At 37.1% G+C, this 27,685-nt stretch overlaps 3 protein-coding genes across 6 annotated transcripts; 1 reads left to right on the top strand and 2 right to left on the bottom strand.

The window, feature by feature from the left end:
• Positions 1–1,395: 1,395 nt before the first annotated feature.
• On the top strand, positions 1,396–5,911 carry LOC130733784 (transcription repressor KAN1-like). The gene is made up of 6 exons (XM_057586043.1): positions 1,396–2,744; positions 3,190–3,266; positions 3,969–4,014; positions 4,370–4,538; positions 5,225–5,324; positions 5,428–5,911. The coding sequence occupies exons 1-6, from the start codon at positions 1,976–1,978 to the stop codon at positions 5,542–5,544; spliced, it is 1,278 nt and encodes a 425-aa protein (XP_057442026.1). The 5' UTR covers positions 1,396–1,975; the 3' UTR covers positions 5,545–5,911.
• A 1,493-nt stretch (positions 5,912–7,404) lies between these two features.
• Positions 7,405–9,800, bottom strand: LOC130733783 (uncharacterized). The gene is made up of 3 exons (XM_057586042.1): positions 9,485–9,800; positions 9,061–9,298; positions 7,405–7,984 (listed from the first exon to the last, which is right to left on the bottom strand). The coding sequence occupies exons 1-3, from the start codon at positions 9,719–9,721 to the stop codon at positions 7,836–7,838; spliced, it is 624 nt and encodes a 207-aa protein (XP_057442025.1). The 5' UTR covers positions 9,722–9,800; the 3' UTR covers positions 7,405–7,835.
• Positions 9,801–18,172: 8,372 nt separating this feature from the next.
• LOC130733782 (zinc finger protein 4-like) lies at positions 18,173–21,335 on the bottom strand. 4 transcript variants are annotated; one of them, XM_057586039.1, is made up of 3 exons: positions 20,946–21,335; positions 20,733–20,879; positions 18,173–19,686 (listed from the first exon to the last, which is right to left on the bottom strand). In XM_057586039.1, exon 3 carries the CDS (start codon positions 19,616–19,618, stop codon positions 18,815–18,817), a length of 804 nt encoding a protein of 267 aa, XP_057442022.1. In that variant the 5' UTR covers positions 19,619–19,686; positions 20,733–20,879; positions 20,946–21,335; the 3' UTR covers positions 18,173–18,814. The 4 variants fall into 4 exon arrangements, with proteins under 4 accessions (XP_057442022.1, XP_057442023.1, XP_057442021.1 ...); XM_057586040.1 differs by having other exon boundaries at positions 20,759–20,879; XM_057586038.1 differs by lacking the exon at positions 20,733–20,879.
• Positions 21,336–27,685: the final 6,350 nt, after the last annotated feature.

Below are 27,685 nucleotides of genomic sequence, written 5' to 3'. Positions count from 1 at the left end.
AGGTGAGAAGAGATGATGGGTGTGGGCTATTTATGGAATAATAGAATTATGATGAGGATACTTTTGGAATTTCACGACGACCTAGAGAAACTCATCACTTGCCGTCGCTCTCGTGCGCTGAAAAGGAGTAATGATATATACACACCTCATTTTTTAAACATTTCATTTCCACCTATTTTTATTTCTATCTCTCTCCTCTTATCATCTATCACATCTCATATTTTCTCTCTCTTACTTTTCATTTTCTTCCTATCTCTCTCCTCATTCCACCTCTCCACCTCAAAAAGAGAGGTGTGCATCAAACATTATTCCGCTGAAAAGCTCGTGCCAAATAGCAGAGCTGTTTTTTTTTCTTTTACAGCAGACCAACAAAATTCATTAAATATATTTAGTTTTTGGAAAACAATTAATCACATCCAAAAGAAACCGCATATGTGAGTTAAACATGGAGATGACAGTCTTTTGTTGTTTCTTGACAAAAAAGTAAAAACAAATGGCTCCAATAGTCAATGAAAATAATGTAAAATATAATCTTCAATGCAGGGGTTATAAATCAATCAGCATTAGGTACATGTAAATCGACACAAATGGGAAAGCAAACAAAAATTCCTGTGTGTGGGTCTCTCTCACTCTTTGTTAAGTCAATCACTTTTTGTGTGTTCATTTCATTTTAGTACATGCATACAGCATTATTAAAATCCATTATGCTCTGGGAATTTTAAAAAATTCGTGACAATAAAAAAAAATGCTGTCTTGTAGTTAGCATTCCCATTTAAGCAAGAAAGGGAGAGACCATTGATCTATATATGCATTTACTTCAGCAAATATAGTATATAGTTTTATATGTTTTGTTTTGTTTAGGCTTTTCACCCATTTAACAATAAATAGTTGGTTCAAGTGCTACATATTTAATTCTTATATTTTGAGTTTTGCAACAAGATATAAATGTTTACAACTTGAACAAAATTGTTACCGATAAATGCTATATAGCATAATACATACTCTGTCAAATACTAAATTTTTCTCTATTTATCTCTTACTACTTTTTTTCACATTATTTTATATATAACATTTCTTATTAATTTTTCTTTTTTTTCATTTTTCACTCCTGGTATCTATGCTGGTTGATGGTCTAACAAACATTTTTCCCATTGAAGAGAGGACGAGTGTCTTGAACGCTCTCTTAACATTCTTTTTTTAACACTCTTTTATTGATTGTTTGAAATGTTAGTTCCACTAAATTGAAACTTATATTTTTAATAAACTCCACATAAATTTTAACTGATGATCAGTATTAGAAAAGGAGTGTTAAAATAAACATCACTGGCATTTTCTTAAAGAGAGATATAGTGGTAGCGAAGAGAGTGGGGGGAAAGGAATCACACATGAGAGTACTGTCTTTCTCTGTCTTACATTTCATTTTTTTATCCCGTGGACTCCGCTGAAGCGAAATCCAAAGTGACCCTATTTTGTGGGTTTTGACTATAGAGAGACAGAGAGAAACCTTGTGCTTGTGACTTGTGCTGTGTGTATCTTCAATTCTCTTCTTCATTCTAGAGTGTCATTTTCTGAGTATATTATAAAACCCAAATCCACCTAGCTCTTTTCCTTCTTTCCCATACCTCTCAATTCTTTATTTTCTTTTCTGTTCCCTCTTGAAACCTTCATTCCCTCCTACCTCACTGCTTAACAACTGTACACCCCATCTCTTATCTCTCTCTCTCTCATCAGTCATCATATTCTCAATGATCTCTCTTTAGCATGTCTGTTTTTTGTTTGGTAATCAATTGAGTCTGTGTACCTTTTCTTCTTCTTTTCAAGTTTCCAACATCTCAAGTCATAGGCTTGAGCAAGCTTTCCAGATTCTTCTCCTTGGAAAGACTTGTATGAGAAAAGAAAGCAAAAGACCCTTAACTTGCGTGAACATTGCACTTTAATTCCTTTGTCTCACCTCAGCATAAAAAACCTGAAGAAGATGACCTTGGAAGGGGTTTTCATTGAGCCCACATCAACTACTTCTACTTCCCCTGATCTTTCTCTTCACATAAGCCTCCCAAGCAGCAGCAACAACAACAACAACAATTATCATGAGTCCCAAAATATTTCATCCCCAAATTTCCCTTCAAGGAATGTTTCTCAAGCACATACAGAACTTTCTCTAGGAAGAAATTTCACAGGTGGAGGAGCAACAACAACTGAAGCAGAAAAACCACACAATAATTACCACCCTTTTCATCCAAGCCTAACCCATTTCCACCATCTTCACCATCACACCAATAATAACAATAGTTCTACTACTACCACTCCCTTGAATGGCTTGAACTATGGCCTTTCATTGCTTGATGTATCACCAGAGGGGTTGAGGCCAATCAAGGGGATCCCAGTGTATCACAACCGTTCATTCCCTTACTTAGACAAAGATCATCATCATAACAAGATGTGCTTATACCATCCCATTCCCTCTTCTTCCTCTTCACCTTCGCCGTACCTCGCTGCAGCAGCATCAAGGGTGAATGGATTAATTTCTGGTGAAGCTTTCAGATCTAACCATCAGTTGCACCATCATTCAGTCCTACATGGGGTTGGTCCTTCATCTCATGAGACCTCTTCTGGGTTTAATATGAGATCCAGGTTTTTGCCTAAGCTTCCCACCAAAAGGAGCATGAGAGCGCCGAGAATGCGGTGGACAACCACCCTCCATGCTCGATTTGTTCATGCTGTTGAGCTTCTTGGTGGCCATGAAAGTAAACATTTTTTCCCCTTTCTTCCTCAATTTCTTCCAACCCTTTTGTTTTTCTCTCAACATGATTTATGTTAATTTGTTCATTTGTTGTATATCTTCTTCTTTCCTTTAATTAATGAATGAGATTGTCTATTAATACAATCTTTACATCAACTCTGCATGTTTGGAAACTGATTCAACCACTGTGAAACTAAAACTTTCGTGGATAAAAACAAAAGTTAAAGAGAATTACTTCTGTCGGTCATGATTTTAGTTTCACTATGTTTTTCAAACAAGTTTTCAAACTTGAATAAATGTTATTCGACATAATTGATTTTGGTTTGCAACTAACTAATTGTAGAAGAATTTGCAGAAATGCTGCAGTTGGTTTTTTTTCATTTTCTTTTTGTTAATTTTCTCATATTTTGAGGTCACTTAAGTTGATGTATTTTGATGATGAATTTTAGGAGCTACACCAAAGTCAGTTCTTGAGCTCATGGATGTGAAGGATCTCACATTAGCTCATGTCAAAAGCCATTTGCAGGTTTGTTTATAACACACACTCTCTCTTTGTCAGTGTCATATATGTTCATGTGGGGGGCGGTCTTGGTCTATCAAATTCTGGCACGGTAACCGATGAAGAAAGCAGTGAATGAATGTGGGAGTGGATGAAATTAAAGTCTGCTCTGCAGTCAGCTATGTAGGAAGCTTTTAAGACGTCTGAGAAGACCAGACAGAAACAACTCTTGGCTTTGAAAGAGAGAGAGAACAGACAAAACAAACATCATCATTTTCCAATAATACAACTCTATTACAACCTCATCAAATTAACATCATCCTCGTGATTAATGAGTCAAACCATGACAATCCCAGAAGCCAACATAGAGGGAGAGAGTGAGAGAACGAAAAGAGATCTAAATCACCTGAAAGTCTCATTATAGTTGTAGATAGTTTACTGAACTTTTTAAGCATTAAGTCGAGAGTTTAATATCTAGATAATGTGCAGTGAAAGATTTGTTGGAAGAGATTTATTTATTTATTATAATTTTTAAGTTTCGAGATCAATATTGTTATTGCTGTCTCATGTCTTGAAAATATAAGAAAAAAAAAACTAAATAGGAATTGATTTTATATTCTTTGATTTCTTTTTATTGAAAATTTTGTTTGTCGCAATTCTCACACGCATACTAATTAATTAATGGTGCTCTTTCTAAAATGCCTTATTTTGTGTATGACTTATTTGCAGATGTATCGAACTGTTAAGACCACAGACAAGCCTATTGCTTCTTCAGGTAATTCATATTGTTTATATAGCATGTTTGTATAATGTTATAAGTATTACATTAAATAGATATATGATCATGATGGTTTTTATATACGAAAAAATAATCATCACCTCTAAGCTAGCTCCACTTAACGTCGCTCTTAAATAGCTTGCTCTTCTTAGAGTACCCTACGTTTTTTTACTATGATTAAATTTCAATTTTACCGCAAACATTTTTTCCTTACTCGTCTCTTATATAGCTTAACTGCAAACTCTTTCAAAGGGCTTTTGAAAGACTCCACATTAGTCCAAATTAAATGATATAAAACTATAAAGATGAATGCATGCCTGATATATTTTTGAGAGCGAGCTTTTGAATGCAGGCCATTCAGATGGATCTGGAGAAGATGAATTGTCTCCGATGGGTAGCAGCGTTGACCGAGGCGGTTTGAGTCAATTCTCAGACCACAGAGATCGAACGGATCGAGCAATGCATCAAGATATGGAACACTTATCCTCCACCACCACCACTCTATGGAGTAACTCTTCAAGGTAAAGTTATCACTTCCTCATTCTATATTATTAGAAAACATATATTATATATTTTATCTTTAAAAAGCTACTCACAGTTACTGCTGTTGGACATACTAAAATTGAACCTGATGATAATGTTACCGGCTCCAATTTCAGTATGCCCAGCAATTATAACATCCTCATATTTAATTTTTGACTTTAGAATCGAGAGGGATTTCAAAACATGTACTAAATTGGTTTTATTATTTTGTGTCTGCAGCTTCTATAGACGTACATGTTTATGATTGTGCTTTTATTTGCTTTTGCCTTTCCATGGTATCTCTTGCATATCAACCCAAACCCACGTCCAACGCATTCTTCTTTTTTATGAAGAATGAAAAGGTTACTTGTGTTGTGTCAGCTTTTGCTTTACTTGTGTTTAGTTGTTTTCTTTCTTTTGTATATATCTCTTGTCCCCTAGCGAAATTTTATATATATGACAAAGGAAAGGTGCAAGACATTATACATAATCAACCGTTGCTATATGGTTAAGGATAACTTTTCCTTGGAATTTGATTTATATCTATGTTTCAACATTCTTTATAATCCTTAATAAAGTCATCTATGAAAATCCTTCTGTGATTGATTCTCAAATCATAATCAATTATTAGGAAAAGCTTCAAAGAGTATAGCTTATGGCTAATTGCAATTTTCTTTTTACTCAGTTGTGGGGAGCCATGGTTACGTACTACTTCTAACAACATAGACGGTCTTAGACCACCTATTCTCCATTCACAAACCATATCAAGAGGACATCAAATTCAGGTACCCATGTATATTATTTTGTTTTTCAACTCTCTTTATTTCTCATTTTCAAGTGGTTGTTTCATATATGACGTCAGAATAACAATAACAAATAACCCCACAGGAGTGTGATCCAACCCAACTCAAAAACGGTTTGCCTTGTTCTACTTTGGAGTACAAGAATCCAAGCTTGGAGTTCACTTTAGGGAGACCAGATTGGAATGGCAAAGAACAAGCCTAGTTAATTTTTATTGGTTATATTATTGCCTTCTTGTTTTCTATATCATTTAGAATTAACCTATGATGATAACTTCATCATTTTCATGAAATGTAGAGGTGTATTTAAATATATATAAACTAGTGCTAGAAGGAGATGAAAAGCCCTAGTTCTAGCTGCTTAGATCCTTTTGGAGGTTTTTTGAGCTCATGAACAATTTTGCTCTTTTTATTTTTGTTCTATTGCAAATGTAGAAGCACAACCAAGAGGTGAGGAAAAGGATGGGAATGCATGTTTGAAAACTAGGGGAACATATGAATAGAAAACTTTTCATTTTGATGAAATAGTTATCATCCCCCCACCCCCTTCTCGTTGTTTCATTTTTTCTTTCCCCTCTTACTTAATTGATTATGTAACCATTCATCCAATTTGGTTAAATAACAAATAGTATCCCATGATGAGAACATTAATTGTCACTCCTCCAATAAGGGCGAAATAAAACGACCTAGAGATGAAATGGGAGAGTTGTTCAACAAAAAAAATGAAATGGGGGAGGTCTATTCCTCTCAGAAGAAGTTTATTTAGTTTGAAAATAGAGCAGTGGAATTCTTTGCTTGAAACTATTAACAAAGTTATACCAACAAAGAATAAGCGATTCTTTAATCTAGTGTTATGAGAAAGATCAGACAAAATTTATGTTAAATCATGTTGTAATAAGGTTGAACAAAAGATTTTGATGATTTGGAGTGGTAGGTACCTAAAAAGCTGTCTAAAATCATCTCTCCTGAAGTATCTTTGTTTATGGGGAAGGCAAGGCTAGACAAAATTGCTTCCAAACAAAATCTGTTAATGAGGGGAATTTTTCTGCAAGATGAAGGTTTATGCTCCTTATGTGAGCAGATATAGAGTCAACAAATTATGAAATTAATCATTTACTATATATGGGAAAATCCCAATAGAGCTGCTAGCTAGTACTAGGTGAAGTTCCAATAAGATGTTATTCTTGAATAAAATGGTGGCGTATGGACCTAAAAGATCAAACGGAATGGTAGATGGACAAGGAAAAATCTCTTATGATTCACTATCTCACAACTTGGAGGCTTTGGTATGAAGTTATTAAAAAAAAAACAACATTAAGTGGGTGTGTTTGAATTCTTTGGGGGGGCTTGTTTTTAATGTTGGGAGATCTGAAATCTCAAGCAGACATCTTGATATGGGATGTCATCCTGTTGGGAAAATCTATTAGAACTACTCATACGCTTATCAATGTCACCTCCACTAAAAAAAAGTTACACATACCACACTTTATATGTATTTTCTTCAATATGCATTTTTTGTATGTTAGATTACATGCGACCCACGTCAAGGTTTGGAAAGAGATATTTTCTTGCGGGGGTGTTATGCCAAGCCCATTTTGGGATTCAAACATTTGCTTTGAACAACTAGCACTTTGCAATAAAATATGTAGGTGAGATTTGTATAACTCGTAAATTTCTACAAATAGAGACTGATAGCATGTTGAAAGCTTAATGTGATTATTTAACGTCTTCCTTTGTTTAACAAATATAATTTACCAAACGAAAGTGCTGGGTCTGATCCCAGAATTTTAATCCTAAATTCATAATTTGCCAAACTCCCCACTTAGGTTGGTTCTGTATGTACTTAATTCCAAACAATCCAAGCAGTTAAAAGGCTCAAGAGAGCCATAGTAGCCGAAACAATGCTATCCTATCGTATTGGCAGACTAATTTGTGAACTCTGCACCATTTTTGATCATTTTCATGCATACACCCATACCCTAAATAACATATAGGACAAATTAATGTATTACTTTTGATAAATAATCAACAAGACTAATATTAAATGTTAGAACCAAATGTCATGTTATAAAAGGATCCTGGACTGTTATTGATTTCTCAATTTTTGTGATGATTAGCCGCACTTAACATATACACACTTGTTCTTACAAATGCAGCAACTACAACACATTATAAACCATAGAAGTGTAATTTCATGGTATGCTTTAAGTTGTACAATACTGGGACTAACGTAGGCTAACAAAGAAAAGCCAATGTTTATTCCAACTTGGATATTGAAAAACATTACATACAATCAACGTGGGCATTTTTATCAACACTCTATCAGCTCATAAGTACAAAACATAATCATAGCCATTGTAACCAAACCGCGAGTAAGATCTAGGATTAAGAAACTCTTCCAGTCAATAGAAGGTTTCTAGAGGCACCATTTCAGAACACGCACATGCAACTTAACTCTTGCGCATAAGATTTATGTATATGATCACTGATCAGCACCTAATCAGAATCTTTGTGTACAAGGTTGCGGGTTCCCCAAGCAGCAGAGTATGTTGAAATTGCAGAGCCAGTGACGCACAATGAGTTTATCGCAAATCCCATGCTCTTTCTAGTTACGAACCACACGGTATAAAGGAATCCAATCCATCCTGGCTCGTATAATTTCATGAACAGGCAATATTACAATGTGTTAGTCCAAAGAAAAAAGAGAAAATAAAAGACCAAAGTTACATAATAATCTGTCCTAGATAACGTGAAGCATGCATAGTTTAGATTTTAGAGTTGAAAGGATAAAATCTGTTGCCTTTTTATAGTTAGAGACTTAGAGTTGCCAGAACCTCTGCAGTGGCTAGCATCTGCATACAACTACTCTATAATTTGGTTAACATGGCATCAGAAGAATTTCATCAGGCAATTTTGGTCTGTAGCAACTAATTTAACTTGGACATGCTTCAGCATCAATTAGCATATGACCCAATCAACAAGCATTCAAATAATTAGCATATAACCCACTTAGCTATGTTTGGGTATCTGATGACACTAATGTTAACGAAATTCTTTTTACAGATTGGGATGAATGTCACGTTGCACTCGACTGTGATCCAAACACACACTTAATTATCAATTTCTGTTAGGGAGCTCTGCCGTAGATCCTTTTCAAGGAGATAGGTCTAGTACTGGACATTGCATGCCAAGATGACAACATTCAATTCAATCATTATGTACCAATTCTGATTTTTATAACACACCAAAAGTATCACTATTTGATACCCTACATACACCCAATTCGACACCCCATTTTTTCTTTCTATCACACTCTTGCTATTGCACGACATTATATATCGCATCTAAAACTCCTCTATTCTCTTCGTTCTCCGCTCATACTATCTTAGATATCCAAAAAACATTTTTCATGCTTGCCATGTTAAGAAGAGTGTATATACACTAGGTAGGACGAGTTAGCAATATCATTAATTTACACTATGTCAGTATTCCTATTTCAACAAAAGAAAGCATTTCAAATGAAATTCAGAATCTTAGCTTATATTAATTTCCTAATTATATGTACGCCTAGTTAAATTGTATATGTCTAACCCTGTTCAAATCAACACAAACCAAAAAAATCTCTATCACAATTTAATAGGAAACAAAAGTAACCCCAAATGCAATAACTGATATATGTAGATAAAAATAATGAGGTTGTCAAACAGTTTGTTAATGTTACCTGCAGTAATCATAACCGCCACAATCGACCAAAACACAACTGTGGAAACAGCAAAAATGGCTACTGATAACGCTCCAATATATATAGCAGCCACGAAAGCGAAGAAAAGAGCCAAAAACCCTCCAGCAACAGCCAAAGAAATGAGAAGTGAAACAATAACGGCATTTACAGTCGCTACCAGAAGGAAAAGCACAAATGCAAGAAGCCCTGTCAATGCAACAAGACTAACTGCCCCAATCTGCAACAATTTCAAACAGAAACTCAAGTCTCATCAAATTATGCTAAACATTCAAATTAATTCATTAAAAGAACCCTAATTGAAGCTTCATAGGATCGTATCAAATTAGATCAAATTATGCTAAATTAATCACAGTCACAACGACGCGAGCGAGGGTTCAGAGATTGAAGTGATTGAAGTGATTACAGAGATTAGGAGGAGTTGGCGGAGGGGAGAGCCTTGACGAGACCAGAGGAGGAGGCGGCGAAAGGAGTTTCTAGAAGCTTCCGGGAGGAGAGGGGAGAGGGAGGTTTTGATCCGGTGAAGCTGAGTTGCAGTGTAAGCGGGTTCGGAGACGAGACGGTAAACGACGTCGTAGAGGCTTTCCTTCTCCGTTTTCTCGTAGTGGAGCTTGACTGGTTCTCCGTTTGGCTTCTCCGCCATTTTGAAGTTTCAGATCGAACTGAAAATTGGAATGGTGAAGAATGGAGAGAATGAAAGAAAACGAGAGTGAGAAGCACTCACTGTCTCACTCACTGTTAGCAGTTACAACAGCTATTGCTGTGTGGGTCCCATGTTGTAATTAGATTGTGACACGTCATGAGAACTGGACACGTGATTTGTCCACGTAGGGGGGTACTATTGTTGCGTGGCGGTTTGTTTTGGACTAGTGTGCTTGTTTGTTTAGCCATGGGTCAACTCAAACATTAAATTTTGCATTATTTTGTCAACTTAGTAGTACTAGTAAAAAAAATGATTGAGAAGGAACATATTGATATTAGAGATAATTGATGTGGATGTAATGTGATTGAAAAGGAAAAATAGAGGGAAAAATAAATATTGCAAGATGTGTGCACTGTGAAGTGATACACGAATCGGTGCTGATACAGCAACAACAACCCACCAGAATAAACAGCTAGCTTCTGGGCCTATAGCCCATTTGATTATTTGTTATATGTTTTGGTAAGTCATTTGTATTGGGGCATTAGGCCTGTTTGGTTTGCCTGTTTTAGAAAATAGGGGTGAAAACATGTTTGTTTGAATTTCAAAAAATATTTCCCTTGAAAACGTTTTCGGAAATAAACCCAAAATTGAAAATAAAAAAAAGTCGTTTTCGTGTTTTCATTGAGAATGGAAATGAAAGAGTGAAAACGCGGTGGCATGCTTGTAATTTTTAACACATTTTTCTTTTTTCTCCAATCTCACTCGATGTGGGACTCGTGTGACTTGATTATCTTTCCTTGTTCCAGTACTTTGTGTCTCATCTTACCAACTGTCAAGGTTCACCATTCTCACTTTCTCTGGGTATTTGCAATCAGTGGATGCTTTAATATGTGCAGGGGACAATGGTGCATATTCTTCATTTCTTCTCATTTTATTTTGCAGTGGAAGAATCAATATTTTCCCTGCTTTATTTCTTTAATCTTCAACGGAATGAGTCTCTTCTTCACATTGGGTATTTGCAATCTTTAAATGTCACGAAGCTTTCATACGTCAATGGAGCTTTCTTCTATTTGCACAGGTCAATGGAGCTTTATGCAATGTTTATCTCTCCCCCATCATGTGCCCCATCTTAATGTACACCGTAGAAATGCCCTCTGTATATTTCCTTAAAGTTCATGTTTTTTTTCTTCCATTTATTGATATGTTCAATTACTTTTTCTTATTGAATTTTCATACTTTTTTTTATAAAAAGTTTGAGTGCGTTCGGCTCCGGTCACGACTATGGAACAAAGTATATCTCCAAGACCTTCGATTGCTTACACATGTACTTAGAGATCGCCTACCAATAACGTCCTCGCATCAACGATATTCAAATACACAAACTTTTAGAGAAAGTAGTCCGCCTTTATTAATTAAGCGAACATTAGTTGGTTTCATATATTTATTTTCGTTATATATAAAACTGGAGAAAGTATTTATACATGCACTTTATATTTTAAATTCAATAAGCATATTTCTAATCTTTTTTAAACAAATTTTAAGTATATCTCCCTAAAAATAATAATAATATATTATAAGTATATCAATCCTTAATTTCATTAATTTTCCATAAAAATATAAATGTGCTGTTGTTATCTAAAGTTTGTTTTTAAATTTAATATAAAATAGAAATTATATAGTTCTATAGAAAATGGTTAAACCAAACTTGTTGTAACACCCCGATTTCGGTGGCGTCACTTTAGTAACCAAAATAAACTTAATGCGGAAAAACGTGAATATTTTTTTTTTGATAATAACTAAGACAAGGTTGAATTAAATAAAACCCAAATGCTAAAAGGTAATAAAACTAATATACAATATATAAACAGCCCCCGCTGTAAGTAACAACCTCGTCACGAGTAACCTCCAGTGACGGAAAGAAAAGTGCAACGCCCGTAGGCAATATATACAAACCAAATGAAAAGGGTGAAGTGCCCGCAACACCATCCCTCAAAACTGAGAATCAGCTGACCCAATGGCCTGAAAATAAGACCTCCTAAGTCCAACCAACTCTCTGTGATTCCCGTAAGGAAACCACACAAAAAGCTATAGGCGGATCTACCCTGTCCCCTAAGTAACAAATGAAGCAAGACTGTCAGAGCTAAAACTCTACTCCTACATTAATCCTAACTCGAGGAGCTCATACCAACACTCAAGACTATGTGCTAGCATGATCGTCGTCTGAATCAGAATCCAGAACGACCAAGTCTACTAACCCTATCCGTTCTCCCCTCGCAACCGCAGTACGCTCCGATGCTGGACTCACGGGCTTAGGGCCCGAACCCTGATCATCGATGATCGCAACAGAGGGTGCACTAGACCCTGCCGAAGGCACTCCCACTGGAATCTCCTCTGAGGGATCCTCCTCCTCTGAAGATGACGGTGGCGGCGGTGGTCCTCCGAATCCTGGTCCGCAGTGAACGCCCGGTGGCAAGTTGAAGCTGATAGAGCATCGCCTCAACACTCCTGACCTCAAGAGTCCTCCACTGTCCACGTGGTCCTCCATGATGCGCCCCGAATACGTCGCTCGATGGCTCGCGGGGTCAACCACCCACGACCCGGGGTCGTCCTGATCGATCATCTCATACCTAATCCCCCCCGAAGGGTGGACCATGGTGTACCAATCCGCAATATTCATCTGGCAAAAGGCGTTGTCCGCCAAAACACACACAGAAGACGCGAGGGTCAACTCTAAAGAACTATGTAGATAATAAACCCAATAGGTACAAATAATAATTAGCCACTTAGGCTTATAACTAGAGATGTCATTCCTAGGGTTGCATGTTCCATATCGAACGTAAATGACAACAATAACAAATAGCATGTTCCAAATAGGATTGACAAATAACAATCACACTCGACAACTAAATTAGTATGTATGTTGCATGATATGCAATGCAGGTTAACCCAGTCAACCAATATGCATTCCGGAACGGATGGACATCATCGGATCAGCCCTTCACCAGCCACGGTGGTGCCATTTCGGCCCGTGATGCCTCTTACTCCAACATCATCATGTAGTCAGATCAGCATAAAACCCGAAGGCCTGCCATTTCGGTCTGCTACTAAGAGTCACCTAGCAGCGCTCTTACGCGGAAATCCTGGTCTTATAACCAATTTTGGAATCCGCCGTGGTCCGGTATCTCGCCGTGTTTAAACCACTTAATGAGTGCATGCAATGCAGTGATTAGCCAAACAACGTCTCCGACCTCACTCGACACGTCGCCACGTGTTCTAGCTAAATTAATGTCTCTAAAAGCTTACCCTAAGGTAAAGTCGATTCTGCGACAAAATACAATAATCATTAAACGAGTGCAACCACTCACGATGACTCTTCGGGTCATCAATACTCTCACGAAGTCTCACGCTTCAGTGAAGTTTCATGCTCTCACAAGGTCTCACGCCTCAGTGGAGTTCCATGCTTTCCACAAGGTCTCACGCCTCAGTGGAGTATCCCGCATTCACAAGGTCTCACGCCTCAGTGAAGCTTCTCGGCTCATCCCTTGGATGGCTAACAAACTGCTCAACGAGCGAAGGAGTACCAACATACTCAGAACTTACCAAACTCCTCAACACTTGGATCCGACGACACTCCTCGTTTTCCCAAAACTATGATTTGACTTCCAATGCCTTCCTTCGAGGTTGTTATCATTACTTAAAGATTTTGAGGTTATTTAAGGTCTTATGAATTTTCTTTATAAAATAGATTCCATTTTGTCTTATCGCAAGTCTTATACATTTGCAGGATCTCCCAATCCCAAGTCACTTCCAGAGGATGTCTCGATCCACTAAACAAAATTAAGGCCCGAACCTCGTTCGTCCTATCAAACTTTCTCAAAACTCTCAAAATAAAACCGGCATGACCTGCCCGCTATTCTCATCATTCAGAATCTCAGATTCCAGTACAGAGCATATTTAAATCATCACAATCAACAACATGTCATATATCAATAAATCGCATCATAAACACTTAGCACTTAGCATATAAAGCATGCACCACACATCCTAGATTACCCACATAGCACATAGCATGTAAGACAATCTCAAAAACATTCAGTAGATGAATCATCTACATTGTCAGCCGAAGCCTCAGAAAACATTTTCCAATCACACACAATCCAGTGCATAAACAGTAAACAATGTCGAAACATCGACCCTAAGCATTAACTAGAGATTCAGTGAGAAGCCCTCACCTGAAGGTTTTCCAGAATGATCGTCTAACGCTTCCTCACCAACAAAGCCTTGTTCCTCAGGGAATTCCTCAAAATCACCTTTAGAGCAAAACCACAGAAATACTATCAGAATCTATCGGAAACTAAACTATCAATACTTACTAAGGTTACTCGAAGTAATCTGTACTCTAAGGTACGATAATCTAGCGCGAAAGACAAGTTTTCGGAAAAGGAAATTTTCCTCCTCCTCCCCTATAGGGCTCGGCCACTTTTGGTAATTGTGGGGCTCGATTTTTCTTCGATCAAACTTGGTTCCTATGCTTTCATAAGCCGTAACTAAGGGTATTCTGAACTCGGAAAAATTATCGGATCAAAAACTGTCGCAGGGGTATTTTGGTCATGATTTTTAACTTAGGATTTTCAAAACTGAAATCCCAAAAATAAAATTTTGCAGGGACGTCACCAACGACGTTTATGACAACTAATCCTACTAGCACTAAGCTAAGGCGATAGTTTTCAGCCAAAAGGTTGAAGCTTTACACCAAAAACTCAAAAAATGGGTATTTTAGGTTCAAATTGATTCCGGCGGAATTCCGGCGACATAACGGAAAATCTAACCCGGCAGAAGTGATCTTGGGCACATATAGAAGAGGTTTAGAATCAGAAATGAAAGATTCAGGATAGTTTTGCAAAAACCCATAAACTATCCGCTCAGAAAACTCTACAGAAAAGCTATGGAAAAAGCGATCGGAGGTAAGGATTAGCGACTATACCTCGAAGCCTTGAAGTAGCAACTGATTGATCGACGATCAAGCAAGGATTGAACAAAATCTCTTCTCCTCCTCTCCTTAGCAAACTCGCGGCCTCCTTGGGAAGAAATGGGTAAGATATTTGTTTTTTCTCATTTTTTTGCTATATATAGAAGGTGGAAATTCGCGGGAAAATGAAAGTTTCGCGAATCTGATTTTTCCGGCGTCATTCTCCGTGAATTAATAGATATGTTTTGGCAAAAGAATTCCAAAACTATAAAGAGGTTTCTTTGTATATTTGGCAACTAAAGCATAGTCGGTATAAAACTATTTTACCCGATAAGTTGCTTTTTGCATCGAATGTCAGAATGGAAAACTTCCTTCGGAAGAAAGATTGAAATCATCAAGAGAAATGGGTGTACGCGTGTAGAATATTCATTTGAAGCTCTGAATAGAAAAAGTCTTCATTGTCGAGAAATTCTAGGGTTTTGAAATACCAGGGATTCGGTTTCGGCAAACTTCCGATGATTGGAATCGGACGTTCGTAGATCCTAGAGTTTCGCCTCGAAATGATGGTGATATATGGAAAAAGAGAAGTTCTAACATTTCTCTGAAGATTTTTGGAATTAACTGCCAGCGTGCCTAAAAGTGAAAATTAGCTATATACTAGGGTTTCTGACTAGGTTTAAGCGTGTAACGATCGTGCTATAACTTTTATCGATCATAATGCAATCCTTGAACTTTTCCTGAACTTTCTCCTTCATAAATATATTTCATTTAATAAACTTTCGTTCAGGTTTCCCTTCACATTACATCAACCCTAATCGTGAATAAGAAGTTTATTCACTTAGCATAAACTTAAAAACTCGGGCCTTACACTTGTTTCCAACATTTTCATTTTCTGAAAACAGAAAACAAGAAGTGAAACCAAACAAATTTTTTCAATCTTAAAAATTTGAAAATGGAAATTGTTTTCATAAGAAAATTGAAAATGAAAACAGAAAATGTTTTCTCAAACCAAACAGGCCCTAAATTTCTCACCTCATCAACCAATTTCCCACCTCACTATAAAGTGGTGATTGTCCATAATACCCTCGTTTTTAATACTTTTTGTGACTTGTAATCCCGAAATCTATGTTGATATGTTGAGTAGCATTCCGGGAATTTAAGACAAATCTCGGAACACAACCTAGTTTTTGCGGATATTTTCTTCTCAATCCCTTCTTCTATAACGTGAGCTCGAAGAAGGAATAGATAAGAGGGTCCTCTGGAGAATGTAGTCATAAATCCATAACAGAGTCCGACCACAATGACCGAATTAATTATCTTGAGGCATAAGGATACTAGATTATCCAGTATAAAAGATTGATCCTGAAACTAAAATTTAACATTTAACTTCTTTGTGTTCCGGAAAATGGAGGGTATTTTGGGGTTTCAAGAAATTAATTGGGGTGGAAAACTTAACACCATTTGTATTGGCTCCCACTATGACTGTTTTGGGCCTCTTTGGACCATGAAATATTAAGGGTGAAAAGACAAATAAGCTTAAAATATTGATATTCCAACAAATTATGAAAGGGTGAAAAGAAAGTGAGACAAAAGAACGTGAAAAGAAAGGGTGAGACTTGAGAGCATTAGGCATGGAGTGGGAGGTGAAATGGAGGCTGCCGGAAGGATGTAGGGACGGGTTGTGGTGGAGGAGGGTGATTAGGGGAGAAAGAAGACAAAACTTTCACTAAGGATGGGGTGGTGATCCACTTAGTTTGAGTAGGGTGATCTTTATTCAAGAGACAAAAACCCCATATCCATGCTGAGAAGGCCCATCCGGAAGAGAAGCCCCTCTTAGGGGCAGTTCCAAAAAGAAAAGCTAGCTAGTAGTAGAGGAGAGGGTAATGAGAGACAGAGAATGAGGAGGAAGTTGCGGCTGCTAGATTTTTTTTTTTCCTAAAAGTAAACACAAGGCTCAATTTGATTAAAATAATTAAGATATATCTCAATAATATTTAGTTAAATTAGCTTGATTAAAAATAAACAAGAATGAAGTGATTTTGTTATTTGAGGAATTTGAAGCTTATTGGGTTGATTTGTTTGGTTGAGGAGACTTTTTGAGAGAGAGAGTTACACGAGAGGGGGTGAGAAATAACTCGTGTTTAGAAAATTAGATCGGATCAGCCAGTTCTACTGACTGCGAATTAGTTTGGAGACTAGTTAAATCACTAGAAAAATCGACTAATTCCAGAGTCAGTTCAAAAACTAGTCCAAAATCAGTAAAGCCCGCCCAGACGTGGTGTTGAAAAATGGATTGAAATTTAAATTGTATAAATTTATGTCAATATCTTTTGTAAATATAATACATATTATAGTAAATAATATTAAAATTATCAGTCAACTACTACTATTCAACCTCAATTATTGATCTCGAACGGTGTCTCGATTGATTTAGTGATCGGTCAAGTTTTCTGAACATGTGAGACTATATTTGTTTCTAGTGAGAGATATAGGAGGAGGGGAGACTTAAACTAAGAACCACACATCATACTTTTTGAGCTTTTTGCAAATTAGAGAGAGATAAGGTTAAGACTCTAAATAGTTTTAGACAAATAAAGGAGACATAGAAGAGAGTTGTCATTTTTCACAGAATTCTCATTTTATCTTTTTTCAAGGTAAATATTTATTAGATGCAAAATATATATTTTCTCTCTTTTCTTTTTATATTTAATCATTCAAAAGGAGAAAAGAGAGATCATTCTTTTTTTTTCTCTCTATTTCAGTATTTCAACTATATCAAACAATCTTTCAAAAATATACTATAACAAACAACCAATATAATAAAATCTCTATTTTTTTTCTCACATTCTCTCTTTCTCACTTCTTCACTTCTAGCTTTTATTCTAAACCAAACAAAACATAAATGAGACCTTCTCTAAAATGGGTGTGGATATATATGTGGCATGACCTAATAATGGGACAGAAAAGCCGTACCTAGTGGAGGCAGATGTGACAAATGAGCCAGGAAGTGTCAATTGTCAACAAGGCTGCCCATCAGGCACTTCATTGTGCAGGTTATGAATTATGATTCATCCAACTCAAATTCTGTCCAAAATGTGATTGAAAATTTATGTGGTTCCTAAGCATTCTCTTTTCTACTTTCTATTTGGCATGTTTAATCTTTCTTGGCTTGGTACTACGTTATCATATAAACCAATATGCCTTGTCTTTATTGGCCACATAAAACCATGTTCAGAGTAGATTTTCACTAGTCAATAGAAGTAGCCTGGACCACCCCAAAGATGATAGTAACAAAATGTTACTAGAGCCCATGTAAAATTTAGTAATTTTTTATTCCTTTAAAAATAATTTCCTTACATCCGTTTAAACCGACACTATTTTATACTAAACCGACGTAATATATATATTATTGTGACGGTTGTATTGACCGACGTAATATAACCGACGTAATAGGAGCGATTTTTTGTAGTGGAGCTAGATACTGGTGTAATAAGATGAGTTCATACTTTATAAATCATCATTATAATCCATAATAGAAATCAAAGGCAAAGAAAACATACAGTACATAACTTATATGCCAAACACGGATGCTCCAAAATGGTCCTCCTAGAGCTCTTAATACATTGAGAAACATACAGGGCAAACTACCAAAGCAAGGACTCCTAAGGGAAAACCGAAAAATGAAAGAAAGAGCAAATCTAACAAAGTGCGGTAACCAATCTGGCAATCATATGGCCCCTTTCATACATATCTTACTACATGTTTGTAAATCATTCTACAATTAATTTTCCAAGCATAGCCAGTTATGAGAGGAGAAACTTTTGTGAGTAGCTTCTGTATGCCATAATTGATTCTGTTGAAATAGAAGCTGATCCAAACATGCGATTACCGTACAATAATATATCAATAAAGCAGACATCTCAATTCTTTGCTGTCAGAATAATCCTACATTCACGCGTTCAAGAAATCTACACCGTTAGATCTAGATCGGTCGGCTCATATATTTCACCAAGTTCATTCATAGAGATTACCTTAAGAATTGAGACATCTTGATTGAACGGCTCAAATTCTATGACAGCGTGAATTTAGGAATTTTTCGACTGCAAGGAATCCAAATTCCTCCTTCAAAGCTTCAATGTCAAATCTGGTGTGGAGTTCTCTACCTCTAAAGGTGGATTCACCTCAGTGAAACTCAAACCTGAATTTCCAGTCAGTATGAAATTCTGGTGGCTATTATCACCTGTTTCCACTGCAACCTGGCGGAAACTACCAGGCCAAAGCAAATCTGAATCATCATCCTCCAAGAATATTGGAAGGCCAGGATACCCTTGCTCAAATTTTGCATTGCTTTTAACCTCAGTAGGAGTATTAGGCCTCATTGCTAATGGTGGAGAGAAACCATGATGCAGTGAGGAGTGTGCCTTTATCCCTAAAGATCTGAAAGAACCATGAAGAGGGAGAGATGCTAGACTTGCATACCTTTCAGAGAAAAACCCCATTCTCATGGCCCTTTTGGCTAATGTCCTCTCTCTCTTGTGTGCATTCTGGTGCCCCCCAAGAGCCTGAGAGCTGAAGAACTTTCTCTGACAGTAATTGCAAGAGAAGACTCTTGGAATGGTTGCTGCAGCTAATGCTATAGGTTCATTGCTGCTCTCACAAGTACTTGAGAATCCTCCTATTGAGTCTGTTGCTGCTGCTGTTGCCCCTGCCCCTAACTCATTATTCTTGAAGTTGAGAGTTAAGCCAAGTGAAACATCATCACCTGATGATGGATTTGTGATGATGGAAGAGTTAGTGAGGCTGTAGTCACTGCAAGGATCCAAAGAGGTTTCTTGAATTGATGATACATTGGAAGAAGCAACTTGGCTGGTAACATCAGATTCATATTCTGCATAGGCCTCCACTTCAAGATCAATGTTTGGTTTCATGATATGGCTGTGCTTAAGTTAGAATATAAGATCTATTTCAGAGCTAGCAGTGAAAGATTTGTTTTATCCTGCACATAGGTAAGACATGGTAACCAATCAGTTCATATTTAGCAATCATCAAAACTAGAAATTCTTGAGCTAATAATTTATATTGGTTTTTGATGCTCTGAAAGGTGACTTAGACACAAACAACCTATGCTTTGTGCCTAGCTCTGTGTAAGCCCATTAGTTCTTTCAAATTAAGAACACGATTCACAAAAAAGATTTCCTCTTCTTCTATTTCTGGAAGCACCAACATTTCAGACTTATAACAACAACAACTAAAGCCATTTTCCACCAGTTAGTGTCAGCTACCTGGATCAAATGGCTTAACATATTCAACCATGAATCATGTTTAAAGATGGATTATTTAGAATTATGCAACCAAGAATGCTGATTGCTGCATGTGAAACATTCAAAACCATCCCATAAATGTATGATTGAATTTAAGGTCAACCTTCTGTAAAAGGATGCCTATTCAGACAGGGAGAATACAGTTGAACACCTTTAGTGATGAACTATTCCTGACTGTATCTTCATATATTCTTGTTATATTTGCTACTCTTTAGAAACTTAGGAAATGGAATAAAGTATCAAGGTGGCATGTCAGGAAGTTCATGAACTAAGTACTAATACAAGAAATCAAATTCCTTCCATTTCTTACTCTAATGAGTAACCTATTAATATCTGATCTGAAATCAATATGGAATATTGTATGGAGATTCTTTCAGATCATATATTTCCAAGAGCCATAATACTTGGAAGTCTGAACTCCATAATTAAGTGCAGCTCGGTCCCTTGCCTAGAGAGAGAGAGAGAAAGCATCTCTATCATTTTGCAAGTGATTAATTGCAAGTCAAGGTTTAGAGACAAAAGGAGATAGAGAGACCACCATTTCAGCACAGAAGACCGAAAAAAACTTAGACATGAATATGAAGAGCTAACACATCCTAAACAAAGAATTGCATGCAGCTACTTATTTCACATTCTTTTTTTTGGAAATCTTAGGACATAATGAACCAGGATTTTCATTCTACATGAACAAACACACAGTTTAACTCCAAAGAAAGCTTACTGGGATCTCTTAGAGACAAAAATTACTTAGGATCCTTGGCAAGAGATGCAGAGTTTCATGATGCCAAAAGGGTGCACTGATGGGATGATGAGAAGTTTGAAAGTAAAATCCAGAAACCATTTCCTTTACTCTGTGATTCCAACTTTTCTGAAAACCAAGAAAGGCTTAAGAAAAGGAAAAGTGGGAATACATGAATAGTAAGAAGAAGACAACCTGTGGACAGTAGTTAAGTACATAGATGGCAGTCTCAAATTTCAAGATCAAGTGAAAGTGGCTTGCTTCTGAAATCACCCTAAAAACTGCTTTGGAATTGGAGACATCTGTTTCAAGTGTTGCTTTTTCTTGCTATGACTGATTATGAGAGGACAAAACTGGTCCTCAGGTTTTCAATGCTTCTGAAAGACTAATACAAGGTAACATGAGATTGCATATTTGTTTAACTAAGAAGTTTTAACTGAAAAGGAATAAAAACTAAAGGAGTAAATGGGGAGAGAGAGAGTGAGGGATGGTAGGTATTGATGTTTGAATTTGATTATAGGAAAGAACAGGTAACAAAGGAGAGGAGAGTTAGGGACAGAGAAGTCAGAGGAGTAAAAGGGGGGTTCTGGGATATATAAAAAGAGAGAAAAAGAGAAAGAGTGAGAGGATATGGTTGTATCTCAGTTTTTCTTTTTTGCAATTTTGGGCATATTCCTAAAACTTATGATTGTTTCAAAACTTTAAGTGATACATGTTTGATTCTACTTAAAAGTGACGGTTTAGGTTTAAGTTCTTTCCATGTATAAAAAAAAGTCTCATTAAGAAAGTTATGTTAATCAAATATGAATGTTTACAATTCGAATAAGATTACGTTGAGGTGATAGAAAGAAAAAAAAATACTCCCTTCTTTTAATCATGCTAGTGAAATGCAATGTTTAGAGTTTACAAAATTGGTGGTACGATATAATTATTTTTACTTCAATGAAGCTAACAAGTAACTGTTTTCCTCACTTGCAAAGTTTAAACTACAACTTGGTGGTACTACATAGTATGAGGTAGAACAAAAAACAAGGCAACAGTGTAGTCATTATTCCCACCAAAGATTCTCTAGCCTCTCTCTTGCTTTCTCTGTCCCTCTCCCCCCCACTTCAAAAGTGTTTCAGATAACTCCACAATGCATGGGGTCAGCTGTCAAAGTTTCATATTTGGTTCCATCTATCACGTCGGGCATAACTACTCTCTTCATCATATTCAAACTAAAGTATATATTATTCATGCCTCATGGTATGTACTATGATAAAACATCATTTGTTTCATAACAACTCCACTCAACAAAAATAATAGACCCCCACCAAGGCACCAACCGTTTTATATATATATGAATTCTATGGCCTCTTTTCTTTTTCCATCCTCATAATCCTTGCTAATTTCCTTGTTGGTCCTTTCCCTTTTCCTTCATGTTCAAGATAAAAATATATAGAAGACAGCGATTAAAGCATGAAACATTTGGTCGATATTTGGTTTTATAATTTGCGCAGAATTTAATGCATGTTTGATTCGACTAGTATGGTCAAATAATTCAAAGAAAGTTGACTGAAGGGAACGGTGGACTTTCAAAAGTCTGGTGCATTAATGTTGCTTGCTTGTAAATCGAGGGTCGCTAACCTTAAATGGGATGTGGATGATGGGGACACATCACCCTTATGCCCTCGATCTGGGCATACGATTATGAGGATGCAGTCGATTTGTGGTGCGTGCAATCGGATTTTGGGGACATCATCAGATGGAGCAGAATGCAATGAGATATAACGAAACACAGTTAAATAAGGGGGTTTATCGATCGCTGACCCTATGTGGTTTATGGTAGAGAGAAACTCTACCAAGTAAAATCAAAGGAAGAAAACCAAAAGAAAACTAAGAAAAGAAGATAAAATAAAACTTTGTCAATTTTCTTGTTAATATTTCATAATGGAAACCATACAACTTATACTAACTATCCACTCTAAGGGATGAAAGGTGACCTTACATGTGGCACCATCATAGAAAGTAGAATACTCTAGAACATGATCTAAATAACAAACTAGAAATAAACATAGAAATAATATTAACTAATTATAATTGGCATTGTTACTTGAGGCCCATAATATAGAAGCCCATTAAGCATGCAACCCTCTACCATTACCATCCCCTTGAAAACATCCTTGTCCTCAAGGATGAGAAATAGACTATCCAAGCAATAATAAGAATCCACTCAAGAAGTGTAGTGCTATGTGAGCAAAGTCCATGAAAAGAGTACAAGGTCCGTGAAATGAACTCTGGCCTGAAGCAAACTAAACATGTCTTGTCAAATTCCATTCCATGAATTTTGAGAAGGGGCTCAGAGAAACAAGAATCAATGCCACGCCCTATTGCCAAAGGTGCTATAATGGTCTTGTCCACAACAATGCTATGCCATAAGAAACTAACACCAGTAGAGTGACATTGCCACATAAAGACCATACATTTGTTGACCCAATGCCACGCTAGTAAGCTTTGTTGGAGAAGGAGCTGTAGTGAAGAAGGTCCCAATGACCCATCAAAATAATAATCCATGATCAAGAAATATAGGTGGGCTAGGCCAAACTGTCCTAAGGAAAAGATGTCAGGATCATATATTATAGGATTTAATACATGGAGGTCATGTGTGTGAATAGCAACTTGGTCAGATTGAAGCACCATGATATCAAGTGGCTCAGGTGAACCATCACATACAACCGCACTTATTGGATAAGGCATTTTGACAAACAGATTGTGTGAAGTCTTAGGATCAAGGGCAATCTTATAAGAAACCCAAGATGTGGATTGGCACTCTGCAACAGGAAAACAAGGTTTAAACATAACATTTTTAAAATATAGCAAGGATTTCTGTCCAGGGTATGTTGCCACCGTATGATTGAAGGAACCCATTGTTGTAGTGTTAACTGTGTTCCTTTGTCCCATGCCCACATAGTTGTTAATGGTGTATATACCAGGATGAGTATCAGTCATGTAGGTTGGGGAAAAGGGGCTGGAAGAAATTGATAGTGCATGTGCAGCAGAAAGGCACCTGACAGATAGCTCAGCTCCAGCAAAGACACCAATAAGAAAAGCAGATTCAATATCCAGTACATGGTGAGATTCATATTGCTGCCAAGCATGAGCAATAGTAGCATAGGACTTTGCTGCTGTATCTAGCTTTGAATTCTGACTTGTAAACGGATACATAACAACTTCTTGTATCTTGTTGCAGTCTCCCATACTCACTGAGTCCCTAATGGTTTGTATTCTGGGAGGAGTACCATCTGAGGGGTGACAGAAGGAGGTCATGACCAAAAGAGCTCTTGCAGTCGTGACAAAGCAGGATCTCTGGTGCGATGCTTGAAGACTCAGGACTGAAGTAGATAAAGTAGAGTAGTAATGATCTTCCACAGAAATAGTAGCTTTCTGAATGATAGAGGCTGCTATAACATAACCTAGGAAACTCAAACATGAATCTCCTATACACTGCGTAGAAAAGTTACCATATGATAGAATAGATGTAGCAGCTAGAATAACAGGATCAAAAAGGGTAATTACTTTTCCATATAACTGACACAGTCTAATTTCTAAAAATAGAATCACTGGTCCCATCATCTTCCATTCTAGTAAGCTGAGGTTGAAGCCCTTTTCTAACAAAATATCAAAATGAGCAGCAACACAGTTCTGTATATCCCTTGATTCAGGCATTTTGTTAATTATTGTTGTCTCAGGAATATTTACAGACAGTTGGACTGTGTATACAGAGTCAATATCAATTATAGAAATTGCTAAATTAGGAATCAAGCTACTGTCGAAAGAAACCTGTTCAGAGGAATCCATAGACTCTGTGTCTGGTTCATCCATATGCGCGATAGAAAAATCCACATTGTGCACTCCAAGCTCCTCAAGGCCAGCTGTCGTAATTGATGTTGAAAGTTCTGAAAACTGGGCTTTATAAGATGTACAAAAGTGCACTTTAAAAGCACTTTTGAAGTCTTCCCAACTTTTGAATTGTGACTGATTTCCCACAGGTGTGGCTTGTATAGGATAAGCATTGGGCGGACCGTGAAAGGCAGAGTAGTGCAAAATTAAATCTCTTGTAGCATATCTTGAGATAGCATCATAGTCATGTTGATCAAATATCAGAGTTAAAATACCAATCACTTGAACAATGCCAGGATCAAACAGTTTCATACCAGGTACATCTAATGATGACAGTGCAATTTCTGATGTCAAATTCACTGGTCTCATTCTATGCCAGTCTAGATATTGCTTGGTGTATGTCACTAGCAGTTTTTCAAAAGTATTAGCAACACATATCTTCTTATTCCTTGTCACAAGCATTTTCTCAAACAGGTTGGGTGCAATGAGTAGAGGTTTAGAAATCACCTGAGTCACACTAGGGACCCTCTCAGCCTGACTTGCGCTATTGAAAGAATTCACTTGAAACACTTCCTTTGTTGCTACCAAGCAGGTATCAACTCGGTGGGAAGAATCCTTCTCATCCACTTGCGCAGGCTCTACTTGTTCCTGAGTGTTGGGAACATGTTTAGGTTCATCCTCCAAGATTTCTTCGGACCTGGATTCAGATCCTACCCCCATTGTAGTTTCACTGTGCAAACCAATTTCTAGTATAGCAAGTTCTTGAGATCTGAATGGGGTTTCCACTACTGTTGAAGTCTCAAACTGAGGTTTCTCCATTGTTGTACAATTGGATTCCACTGCCTGAGCTGTCATTGGTTGTAATTTGTTGGACACCGTAGAAGACTTCTCAGATCTGCTGGCTCCAGTTTGCGCAAATCTGCATGTTATAAACTGAAATTTGAATACTTCTCGGAATTTTCCCCATGAGTCAAGCTGGTGGCGCCACAGTTGGAACCATGTAAGAGCAAATCCCTCTAGATGCAGGGCAATAAAATCAAACCGAGTTTCCAGCGGCCATGGGTGCTGTAGGAAATACAACTCTGTGTTCATCAGCCAAAAATTCGGATCCGATCCAGAGAACTTGATGAGTTTCAATGTGGGTGAAGAGGTGGGTGGTGAACATGGAATCTGCTGGGCAAAATGAGTGGGAGGAGGTTGTGGGTAATATGATTGTTGAGAATGGGAGAAAGGACCTGGCTCATGTTGGAGAAAATGATGTTGGTAGTGGTGAATGGGTGGGGGTTGTGGTGGGATTGTAGGTGGCTGGGTGTGCTGGTATGATACTTCATCCAAGAACCACGGATCTGCAGATATTGATCCTGAAAATTCACCATTGATGGCGGGGCAGGAAGGTGAAGAATGGGTGTAGAAGATGGATCTGGGATCACGTTGTGCGGAGAGGATGGATGATAATACATCATAACTGAGCACCATGATGCAATGGAAGGAAGAGATCAGTGATGAAAGCACCAAATTGGTAGAGAGAAACTCTACCAAGTAAAATCAAAGGAAGAAAACCAAAAGAAAACTAAGAAAAGAAGATAAAATAAAACTTTGTCAATTTTCTTGTTAATATTTCATAATGGAAACCATACAACTTATACTAACTATCCACTCTAAGGGATGAAAGGTGACCTTACATGTGGCACCATCATAGAAAGTAGAATACTCTAGAACATGATCTAAATAACAAACTAGAAATAAACATAGAAATAATATTAACTAATTATAATTGGCATTGTTACTTGAGGCCCATAATATAGAAGCCCATTAAGCATGCAACCCTCTACCAGTTTATTATTTTGGAGTGGAATGCTTAAGTGTGGGTCGCTCGATCTGTAGATATTGGACTATCGTGTCTGCAGCTTTCCACCCGCACATAGGGGCAATTGTATTTGGACTGTCCCACTCAGATAACGACCGGTGGTTGGAGTTGGGGTCGTGCATAGTCAGCAATAAGTTGTTGGCGGTTACTTGGAGGTAGTTTTCTCGACTACCGGAACAATGTATACTAAAAAACTATAAGAGCTTTAGCTTATGACATGACCTGAGTCTAGAGCATTTCACCATAAAAAACATACTACACTTGAACAATTTTACCCCAAATCAAATCATCCCTCATGGAAATATACACAAAACAAGTGCCAAAATAGAATTCGGACTATATATATATATGTGTGTGTGTGTGGTTCTTGATTATGTGAAATGGATAACAATTTGAGCCATTACATAGGATATAGGAAAACAAGTGGGCAAGATCAACCATCAAAGGAAAAAGATTGGACTTTAGAGGGTTTCCATGTCCTTCAATCTCCATCATTAACATTAGAGAGGTTTTAGAAGCTAATGGGGTGGTCCATTATTCCACGCACGAAATTATGGAGAGATCATGGCCATAGCTCCAATATATTTGCTCCTTTCAACTTGGAACCGCCCCTTCAATTTCTTCCCATGATCTTCAATTTCAACCACGCGAGTTCGTCATCACAGTGCTTGTGAGCACGAGCAGGAACAAATGGGTCTCACAAACCCATCATGGTAAACTATCTAACAATATCCGCATTCATCATAATCATGCATAATTTTCATGAAAGGGAAAGCTGATTTAGCTGTTTCTTCAAATATGTACAATTATCATGTGGCTGCCCACAAAAAGATGATTCAATTTCAAATGACAAACATGCTTAGCTTCTGTGCTTGATAGTTGATAAGCTTTTTTGTTGTGTCAATGAGTAAAAAATCAATGGTTTGGAATTACATGAAAGCAAAATTGCTTTGGTACTCCTAATAATGATTAGTTTTATATCCAAAAAAGTAAGACCACAAGAGAAACAAATAGTTTGATTGATATGCATTTAAATATTTTCCAATCATAAATTATATGTGTACGAGGACCAATGTAGAATAATGTATAAGTCCAGTTTTGGGGTAAATTAAAGTATATTATAACGTACAACTGCTAACTGTGAACATATGTATTTTAGGGCAGGCAGTGTTGTATTAATAATGGATCC

This window comes from Lotus japonicus, chromosome 1, assembly GCF_012489685.1.
Source record: "Lotus japonicus ecotype B-129 chromosome 1, LjGifu_v1.2".
NCBI lineage: Eukaryota > Viridiplantae > Streptophyta > Magnoliopsida > Fabales > Fabaceae > Lotus > Lotus japonicus.
The sequence above is the reverse complement of the archived record's forward strand: the minus strand, read 5'-3'. Positions and strand labels throughout refer to the sequence as shown.

What these genes read in the sequence shown, in the direction of transcription:
- LOC130733782 (XM_057586039.1), bottom strand. Translation starts at nt 19,618, where the DNA reads ATGAAACCAAACATTGATCTTGAAGTGGAGGCCTATGCAGAATATGAA.
- LOC130733784 (XM_057586043.1), top strand. Translation starts at nt 1,976, where the DNA reads ATGACCTTGGAAGGGGTTTTCATTGAGCCCACATCAACTACTTCTACT. An exon ending in ATGTCAAAAGCCATTTGCAG is followed by an intron (nt 3,267 to 3,968) that starts GTTTGTTTATAA and finishes ACTTATTTGCAG; the next exon opens with ATGTATCGAACTGTTAAGAC. An exon ending in CTATGGAGTAACTCTTCAAG is followed by an intron (nt 4,539 to 5,224) that starts GTAAAGTTATCA and finishes CTTTTTACTCAG; the next exon opens with TTGTGGGGAGCCATGGTTAC.
- LOC130733783 (XM_057586042.1), bottom strand. Translation starts at nt 9,721, where the DNA reads ATGGCGGAGAAGCCAAACGGAGAACCAGTCAAGCTCCACTACGAGAAA. An exon ending in GCCAACTCCTCCTAATCTCT is followed by an intron (nt 9,299 to 9,484) that starts GTAATCACTTCA and finishes AAATTGTTGCAG; the next exon opens with ATTGGGGCAGTTAGTCTTGT. An exon ending in GGCGGTTATGATTACTGCAG is followed by an intron (nt 7,985 to 9,060) that starts GTAACATTAACA and finishes TATACGAGCCAG; the next exon opens with GATGGATTGGATTCCTTTAT.